General features: G+C 43.6%; 1 protein-coding gene across 14 annotated transcripts in view; it reads right to left on the bottom strand.

Moving 5' to 3' along the window:
* The window catches only part of LOC147030343 (la-related protein 4B-like), a 146,004-nt gene that overhangs the window by 42,560 nt on the left and 93,801 nt on the right, over positions 1-9,643 (bottom strand). For all 14 annotated transcript variants that reach the window (XM_085874276.1, XM_085874277.1, XM_085874284.1 and 11 more), the window contains 2 exons: positions 7,838-8,098; positions 2,876-2,924 (listed from right to left, as the gene is read on the bottom strand). In XM_085874276.1, coding sequence (XP_085730402.1) covers positions 2,876-2,924; positions 7,838-8,098 — 310 coding nt within the window. The remainder of the gene's footprint in view (positions 1-2,875; positions 2,925-7,837; positions 8,099-9,643) is intronic.

Below are 9,643 nucleotides of genomic sequence, written 5' to 3'. Positions count from 1 at the left end.
AAAAGAAAAACGGCTATCCTGAAGAGTCGCAGCACGCATAAATGACATGTATTCCCACTAGACAACGGGTTTGGGCCTAACTACACATGTACTTACCGAGATATCTCACCTAAGGGACCTGAATGGTGGTTTGCGAATCTGGTAACCACAACAATATATATTATATATATATATATATGTATATATATATATATATATATATATATATATATATATATATATATGTATATATATATATATATATATATATATATATATATATATATATATATATATATATATACATATATAAATATATATATATATATATATATATATTATATATATATATATATATACATATATATATATTATACATACATATATACATTGTTGCGGGCCGTGGGCCGGTGGTGAAAACGACCTCGAGGTGGGGGAGGTTATGTCGTCTCCTGCCAACCTCCCGGAATTGTAGGCCGTCGCTCGGATAACTCCGCGAGCCGGCGGGTCGCTTTAACGACAGTGGAACGCCAATATCTCGACAGCGTGGCGTAGGGTTATTTTGTCTTGATCCAATGTACCGAAGTAACCACTCGGTCTCGGCTACCGGGGATCCAAGCCCTCGGAATGCCTGGCCAAACCGGATTCACTCTACTGGCAGCGGTAAAATTACACCTACCGACTACCACTCTGCCACCTACCTCTCCGGCTCAGATGCAGTCGAGCGGGCCTGCCCAGGACGTCCCGGCTACAATGAACCAATCACCGGGGATAAAACCCCGCCGAAACTCGGATCCGAACCATGCTGGAGCAATGCAAGGACTGGACTGGGAACATTTCTAACATGATTTATTTACAGTAAACAGAAAGACACAGGAACGACTTATCACGAATATACAAGAAATATTTACAATGATCAAATAAAAGCACTTATACAGTTCTACTTAAAGACCAGCCCAACACACTCAGACACACACATACAGATACTTTATTGAAGACCCCCGCAGCCGGAGAAGGAGAGACGAGCTGGGGGTCACAGTTCGGCGGGGTACCTGCACGCTGGAGGTAGGGGGTGCTCCGCGGTGCGGCACCTGCCAATGGTGATCCGGCTCAGGGAGGAACCTGCGTGGAGCAGACATAGTCCCCGGGCAGAGATCAGGGTCGCGGACGGGACCCACTTCTCCCCGTGGAACACGAGGGAGACGGCGCGCAACCGACTTGTATTCCTGGCGGTGGCGGTGATGTAGGACGGGTGACGAAGTCTCCTCTCACTCTCGTTGGATCCACACAGCTCTCGCACTTCTCCTCTTTCTTCAGACGTGCCCCTGTCTTAAATACCCACGAAAGGGAACAAAAGAGCCTTCATACGGGGCGGAGCTCCGTGAAGCACTCGCCACTGTCCACCTTGATTGGACAGGGTTCCACGGCATGCCCTTCCTGGGCGGGGTTTCGGTGAAGCACACGTCACCATCTGCCTCAATTGGACAGGGGTCCACGGCATGCCCTTCCTGGGCAGGGTTACGGGTTGGGCGAGCGAAGCGCTCACTCAGTCGCAAGCTGGATGGTCCACTGGGTGTGGCATTGGAGGATTTGTGGTTTGAGGATATAACCCACCTAAACCGTCGCAACACACACCTTTGATTCTCCAACTAGACAAAAGGAAGGGACCTGTCTCACATATACTTAACGGAATAACTGACTCTTGGGACCTGTATGTTGAATGCATATGGTTCCCAGATCTGTAACAATATGTATGAATATATATATATATATATATATATATATATATATATATATGAATATATATATATGAATATATATATATATATATATATATATATATATATATATATAAAACATTTTAAAGTCTGCATTTGAGTAATCTTCAGGAGACATGGAAGATTTTTTGCATTACAAAAGACTGTAGCGGGGCTAAAAATATATTAAATATATTTGGGGGCTCTTTATGAGAGAGGAAAAAAAAAAACTGCCTTGGTTAAGTTTTAGGAGGGCTCCTTTTTCATATTCACCAACTCTGTTCAGTGATGCAGTCATGTAATATTACCACCTTCTGCATTTATATATTAAATATTTTTAGGGTTTTCTTTTTATAGATTTTTTTGCAGTTTTACAAATGGATAGCAATGACATTTTAAACTTCCAATGGATTTTATGACCTTATTCACTTTGTTGGAATAAGCTTCTTCTTCTCCTTCTTGGTAGTGATGGAAGAAGTACCTGCCTTTGTTTCAGAAGATGAGCTCGAAGGTACTTTTGAAGCATTCTGTCCTACCAGTGGGTTGGGAAGGTTTCGGTGAATCAGAAAGGGCTCCATTGTGATCACAATTTTAGCATGTGCCATGCTGTCATCTAATATGCGAGATACCATATAATAACCCACAATGAGCTCCCTGCGCGCCAAAGGTCGTGCAGTGAAAGACTGTAGCAGGACAGCCTTTTTTGCTGGCGAAGCCACAAAACACACTTGCGCAATTATTGTTTTTGCCAAGTGTGGTAAATAAACAACATGGTCGCACCTGCAAGCAGATCGCTAACAATTTTTTTTTCAGAAACATAGTAAACTTGTTTTGGATGCTCAACTTGTCATAATGCATGCCGATGTATTTACGGGGTGACTTTTCTCTCAACATTTTGAATTTTTTTGTCGCTCTCCCACTCCCCGTCTGATTTTGTGGGCTATTTTGGAACTTTTGGCCTGCCAGCTCTGTGTATTTTGAGCCCTGCTCTGTAGATACATATATTCCCTCATTTTCTTGTTTGTTTACAACATTCATGAAGTTATTTTCAAGAATTCGACCTTAAAAGAAAAAAAAAAGTTAAAAATCCCCAGAAACAAAGTTTGATCAATGAGAGAAACAATGAAGGACAGACTTACAGCATTCTTGTCATCATCTTTTCTTCTTCGGTTATTCTTGTGGACATTCCTAGGAAGAATGGTAGAGGAAACAATTCAGCAAATATACATGACAAGCTGAAACAATGTACTTGTTTAAGTGGGGGTTCTTTAAGTCGCTATATTATGTATTTGATCCTCATGCACATGAATGCGGTAATTATCTCCCCAAAGAATATACTCCCTATTCTTTAACTGCTGGGCGGTCATTCCATTCCATCCGTGACATGAGGAAGGCCTGCTGGTCCAAAATAAAGTACAGGCCTTGATGATCACCTGGATTCCATTGTGTTTGGACAGATTCAGGGAGGGAATTCCAGATTGTAGAAAGCACAATCTTTCCTCCAATGCTTCAAGGGTACAGCTCACTGCCTTTTCATGACATGTCCATTCATATTGACTATATTCTTCACTTCTACTCCTGTACACACCTTTTTTTCCCCCAAAGATTCTGTTTGTCAAAGCATTCAATGTTTCCTTCCACAGGTGGTTGACAAGTGTTTTTAACCCTCATTTTTGCACAACAATAAGCCTCAAAACTTGATTTTAAAAATAAACCTGTATAACAAATATTACTCTGTGTTGATAACGAACCACCATCCAATCCCACAATCTTTTCCACCCCCATGAAGGGACTGTCCAAAATCCATCAACATTTTCACAGTACTGCAGGGTAATACAGGGTAACACTAGCAATGGCTGGCTATGAAATCACAGCATAGCCGGCTGTGAAGCATGCCATGCATGTGGTGATTTCAATAAAGCTAAACGCTCGGTGTGAGGCATGGTTGTCAGTGATCTCATGCACAATGAACGCAAGATGTTTGAGTTTATGTTCTCCATTTTATAGATCTGGGTGTCAAAAAAAACAAAAAAAACATTTCAGTGAATTGCAGGTTTAAAAAAACAAACAAACAAACAAATGCCATTTTCTCAAAGCATTTAAAGTCATAAGTGAGTCGGAACCCACAACCACCCCCACCCCTTTTCCCATCCCTTCCTACTCTCTGCACGACTGTGAAAATGTCAATTTTGGACGAGCCCCAACCCTAGCCGATCCAATCCTCTTACTTTCAGGTTAGTTTTCCCCTCCTTTTCTTTTCCAGTTCGTTCATTCCCTTGCTTGTGTCCAACTGTTGCCTCACTAAGCTCGTTGCCTTTTACCCTAAATAACCTCGCTCTTTCAAGAGCCTTGATCCTGTACATAAAAAAAAACCCAAAGAAAAACCCAAATCAACAATTTCACAAACCTCGACTGTTTTTTTTGTATCGTCAAAACTCAAGGAAGAGCAATAATTGAATGTCTCAAGACAAAACATAACAAAAAGACCAGCAAGAGGAGCAGGGGGAAATAAAATACCAACAGCAGAGTGGAGGGAGAAAACAGACAGACAGACAAACAAGGGAGGCGGTCAACGATGAGGGGCATGGAAGAATGCCATCCACGTCACTCAACCCTGAATATGCTGTTTCTGCTTTACCAATAATGGATGGAGGTCCTAAATGTCAAACATGAGACGAGAGCCATCTCCCTAGACATATCACAAGCTTTCAATGCGGTCTGGCATCCCGCACTGCTCACCAAACTCTCTTCTTTTGGTATCCAAGGCAATCTCCACTTCTGGCTCACGGACTTCCTCTCCTGTCGCAGTCAACGCATGGCGCTTGATGGAATAATCTCATCTCCTCTTCACGTCTAGGCTGGCAGTGTTCTGAGCCTTGATCTTTTCATGGTTTTCATCAATGATCTCTCAGACCTTCTGGAAAATCCTCAATGTCTTTGCTGATGACTCCATCCTTTGCCATACCATTTCTCATCCCTCTGATCAGTAGGCAGCAGCCTCTTCACACTCTGCAGACCTGGATAAAATGACAAGGTGGTCAAACACTTGGAATATCTTTCAATTCTGACAAATCTCACACCCTCACGACGTCTATCCGAAAGGACCATCTGGAAACACCCAACTCCCCCCCCCCACCTCATCTACTTTCACAATCCCCTTATTCCCTTGAAGAAGTCCTTTCATTCAAGCTTTTGGGCCTCACTTTCCACCACGCTTTTTCCTGGGAAAGCCACATCTCCAAGATGCCCAGTCGCTGACTGGGCATCCAACATCATGCAATGTGCTTCCTTGGCACACCTGAGCTTTAAGCCACTTACAAAGCTTTCATCCACAAGCTGATGGAGTACTGCTTACCCCTTTGGGGTGGTGCTCCTAACTCACATCTATCTCGGCTTCAAGCTGTTGAAACCAAGGCTTTTAGGATCATTGTTATCTCCCATGATGAAGCTGAGTCTTTGGGTCTCACCCTCTCACCAGAAGCAGGTCGGTGGTCTTTCTATCTTCTAGTCTCCTCTCTGGCTTTGCCCCCCCCGCCAATATTTCCGCAGGGTGCTCAAGGTCTGTCAAAATCCCCCTTCTGGTGAAACTGCCAGTCAAAAATAAGTGCTCACCTTCACTCTATCATTCCTATTTTTCCCCCACCTCTGGAATAAACTCCCACACTCTCTTCAATCCCACTCCTCCCTCCAGGTCTTCAAAACAGCAGTTCACCACCATCTCATGTCTTCCCCCATCCAAAATCTTTTTTTTTTACCCAAGCTAAGGGTTTTTTTTTTTTACCACCCCAGACCCACCTCCTTCAAATTCCCCGTTTTCCTTCCTGAAAGTCCCTGGATTACCATCTTGTTTACCAAGGTGTACCCCCACCCCATCCCTCTCCCTTCCACAGATCCCCCATTGACTCTATTCCCCACAATTTTGTGCTTCCCTCTCCCACCCCACTCATCTCCTGCCTTGTTATACGTTTGTGTGTTAGCTCTCAAAACGAGCCTCGACATTGTATACAAAATAAATAAAGAGATAACTAAAAATGCATCAGGTGGACAAAATGGATATACAAGCAATATTTTGAAGAGTTGGGGTGGGAGCAGCAAATGTATAAAAAGATTGTGGTTCTGAATGGGGGATGCCTTGAGATGGTGGTGATCAGCTGAAGATCTGGAGGGAAGAATGGGATCAAAGAGAGTGTGGAAGTTGGTTCCACATGCAAGGAAGGAAAAAATATATATATATCCATTTTTTAATTAATTAAAAAACAAAAATTAAACAAAAAAACAAAAACAGGAACAAATTAATGGAGATGAGCAGTGGTCCTGGATTTTGGAAGTTTTACTCAGAGCGAGATGCTTGTGGACCGTGTGCACCCTGCATATACCTGGAGGATACAAAGCATGGCGAGGGCAGAGGGAGCAACACCAGAAAAGAGGTGGAAGAAGACAGACCACCAACTTGTCTACAATAGGAAAGTGATACGTCCATAGAATTAGCTTCACCGCAGGACATTCTAATGATCTTGACGGCCTTGGTTTCCATGGCATCAAGCTGAGAAAGGTGTGAGGCAGGGGCACGAGCCCAGACGGGAGAAGGCCTTGTCGGTGGATAAGAGTTCAAGTGTACCAAGGAAGGACTTTGCAAAGCAGAGGATGCCCAGATGGCAACTGGCTTTGTCCGTCAACTTTGAAATGTGGTTTGCCGAAGAAAGATCATGGCTTAAAGTGAGACCTTGGAGTAGAAATGACTGAACTTCTTCGAGGGGGTTGTGAAGAAAGTAGATTGGAGGTTTTGCCATTCAGTCCTTTCGGCAAGATGGTGCGTGAGATTTATCAGGATTAAAAGACATATTTCAAGTTTTTAACCAGTTTGTGATTTTGTCAAGTTATGAAGACAGGGAAGAGGCTGCTGCCTGTCTGCCGAAATAATGATGGATGTCATGGCAGAATGTACAGTCATCAGCAATGAGCGAAAGAGGATTTTCCAATCAGAGATGGTTGATGAAGATTAGGAATAGGATGGGGCCGAGAACACTGCCTGGGGGTACTCCAGCTTTGACATTGAAAGGAGATGAAAGACAACAGAATACACATGTTGGCCAAGTGTATTCTACAGTCTGGAAAGTCGAAAATAGTATTTGCAATGCTGCGAGCATAGCATTTAGAACTTAGGAGGGTGAAAAATAAAAAGGAAAAGAAATAATTGAAGACGTGCAAGCACACATGTGCAAAGAACAACATTTATTTGGCTCCTGCAAGCTGTTGCATCCCTGCACTGCTTTGCCCCTCGTGGAAAGTATTCAAGATCTGAGGAAAGCATAGTTCCTGATGAAGGCTATTCTGAGACAGCCACTACAATTCCTGTGCCCGTCTTTTGCCATAACACCAAGATGGATACACACACATGCATTCTGGCTCTCAAAATTGTGGATTTGAACTTTTTTTTCAAATGGCAATTCATGTGAAAGGTACTGCACCCACAAACAGCCCTGGTGGCAATTAGCATGGCACCATCGATTTGGGGGGGGGTGGATAAACAAACAAACAAACAAAAAAAAAAAAACACCTGATGTTTAGGTGGTGATGAAACACCTTGACTGACCGATGGATGCAAAAAGGCAGGAATCTGCCAATTCACCAAAATATAGTATGTGCAATTGTAAGCATTTGTTTATATTTGACTTGTGCTGTGTTTCAGTCAAACTAAACTCTAATGAGAAAAAGTTACCTGCCAAAGTTTTAAATACACAATTTTGTGGAAGGGAGGGGTGAGATGAACATAAGTTGCAGCTTGTCTGTAATTTCCAAAGCAATGAAAAATTGTTCAATGTCTGGTGAGTGTAGTTTCAAGTAAAAGTCAGGGGCCAAGCTCACTCAACACCCAAGGTTAAGGGAACCGAACAAATGTACAATAAAACCGAATAAGTGAAAGATGGCACTATAAAAACTCCCACCAGACCATTTTTACGATGCAGATACATCACAGGCCGAGTTGTGAAATACATACGTTACAGTGCATTTGATTGGCCTATCTGTCAGACATATTGGCACTGCAAATGCTGTGGACGACTACTACTACTACTCAAATTCTTCTTTTCAAACACCAGTACCTTCTTTGGTAGAGTGAGCTGCAGGGATCGCTTCCTCCCACAAACTCAATCCTGGGAGAACCCGCGTCCCGCCTCGTGCCGTTCATGCTCTCCACGGCTGCACGGGGTGTGGCTCCGACCCACGGAGATGCAATGGCCTGGTTGCCTCCATCCCGCCTGCCGGAATAACCGTGAATGCTCGAGTTGGACATTTGCTTGCCAGGAGAATTTGTCATCTGTTGTCCTGCAGTCCTGGACTGTGGCTGCTGCTTGCTTTGATTCCTGGAGTTACAAGATTGGAGAAGTCACTGAGAGGAGAGGGAAGAGCAATTAAATGAACCAAAAGTAAACTTCAAATCTTTGGTCTCCAGTTAAAGCTGTAATTGCAGCAAAGGTCTCAATAAATGTGGATCAGCAAAGGTCTCAATAAAAGGTCTCAATAAATTGCAAATGCAATTTTTGCACAACCTACATAATGAAAATTACTGCAGGCAAGAGATAAAACGTCATAAACCTGCTTTGGAGGACTATGCATTCAAGAAAAGTATTGTCAAGGATTGTGATCATCCACACAGCACACTCAGTGACCACACCCAAGGTGATGGCAACCACAACCAGTCAAGGAAATGGTTGCAGGTTAGATTCCATGTGGTTGGAATAAAAACATACAGATTAACCAAATACTAATGGAACAAGACATGCCACAATGTTGGTAATAGAAAACCCCACTCAATGTAATTTTGGTGAAGTGTGTGAATTTTAAATAAAGCCTACACATCTTACATGTCTAAGCTGGCCCCCAAAGCCAGTCATCAACTGGGCATCTTCCATCAAGCACTTTCCTTGGCACACCTGAACTCTTATCCACCAACAAGGCCTTCATCTGCAGCTTGATGCAATACTGCTCTCCCCTCTGGCTCACACCTTGCTCAGCTGGATGCCATGGAAACCAATGCCGTCAAGATCATTGCACTCTCCTGCGATGAAGCTGATTCTATGAACCTATCACTTTCCCATTGCAGACAGGTTGGTGGTCTCTGTCATCTTCCACCTCTTTTCTGGTGTTGCTCCCTCTGCCCTCTACATACATGGTCTCCCCCAAGTGTCTGCAGGACACACGCAGTCAACCAACATCTCCATCCCAGGGAACCTTCCAAAAATCCAGAACCATGGCTCACCTCCACTCATTTGGTCCTCTTCCCCCCCCCCCCACATGTGGAACCAACTTCTACATTCTCTTCAATCTCAATTTTCCCTCCAAATCTTTAAGACAGCGAGCTGTTCACCACCATCTCAGATCATCCCCAATCCAAAATCATGATCTTTTCTACCCTTATTAAATGCCTCCCATCCCAGCCCAATCCCCCATGCATCAAAATTTCCAGCTTTCCCCCCTTGGAGTTTCCTTCTTTATCCATACTAACCACCCCATGCATCATCTTGTCCACTTCATGCACACTCTCCTGCACCCCCCCCCCCACACCACCACTACTACGATACCCACTGTTTGTCCAAGTCTCTATATCTTGGTCTTCTACTCTGCTGTGGGTGTCCCTCGCCCCTCTCTACTGCTCCTTTTGCATCCTGCTATGTCCTGCTCAATTCAGTGTACAGCTCTGAGCCTCCACTATGTAGCAAAAGAAAAAGAAAAGGCAGCAAGGATGATGGTCTAACCCATTTTCTGCATTTGAATGCAGAAAACAAGCTGGCATTTTGCAAACAAATGGAGAAGATGAGACGAAACGCCTCACCCAGGAAAACTTGTGTTTTTTTATTTATAAACCACGGACGCTGCCAAGACTGTTGGCTGAAGATTGTGCCTTCATA

The sequence above is a fragment of the Eptatretus burgeri genome, chromosome 3 (assembly GCF_056783735.1).
Source record: "Eptatretus burgeri isolate ZD-2024b chromosome 3, Ebu_testis_v1, whole genome shotgun sequence".
Lineage (NCBI taxonomy): Eukaryota > Metazoa > Chordata > Myxini > Myxiniformes > Myxinidae > Eptatretus > Eptatretus burgeri.
The sequence above is the reverse complement of the archived record's forward strand: the minus strand, read 5'-3'. Positions and strand labels throughout refer to the sequence as shown.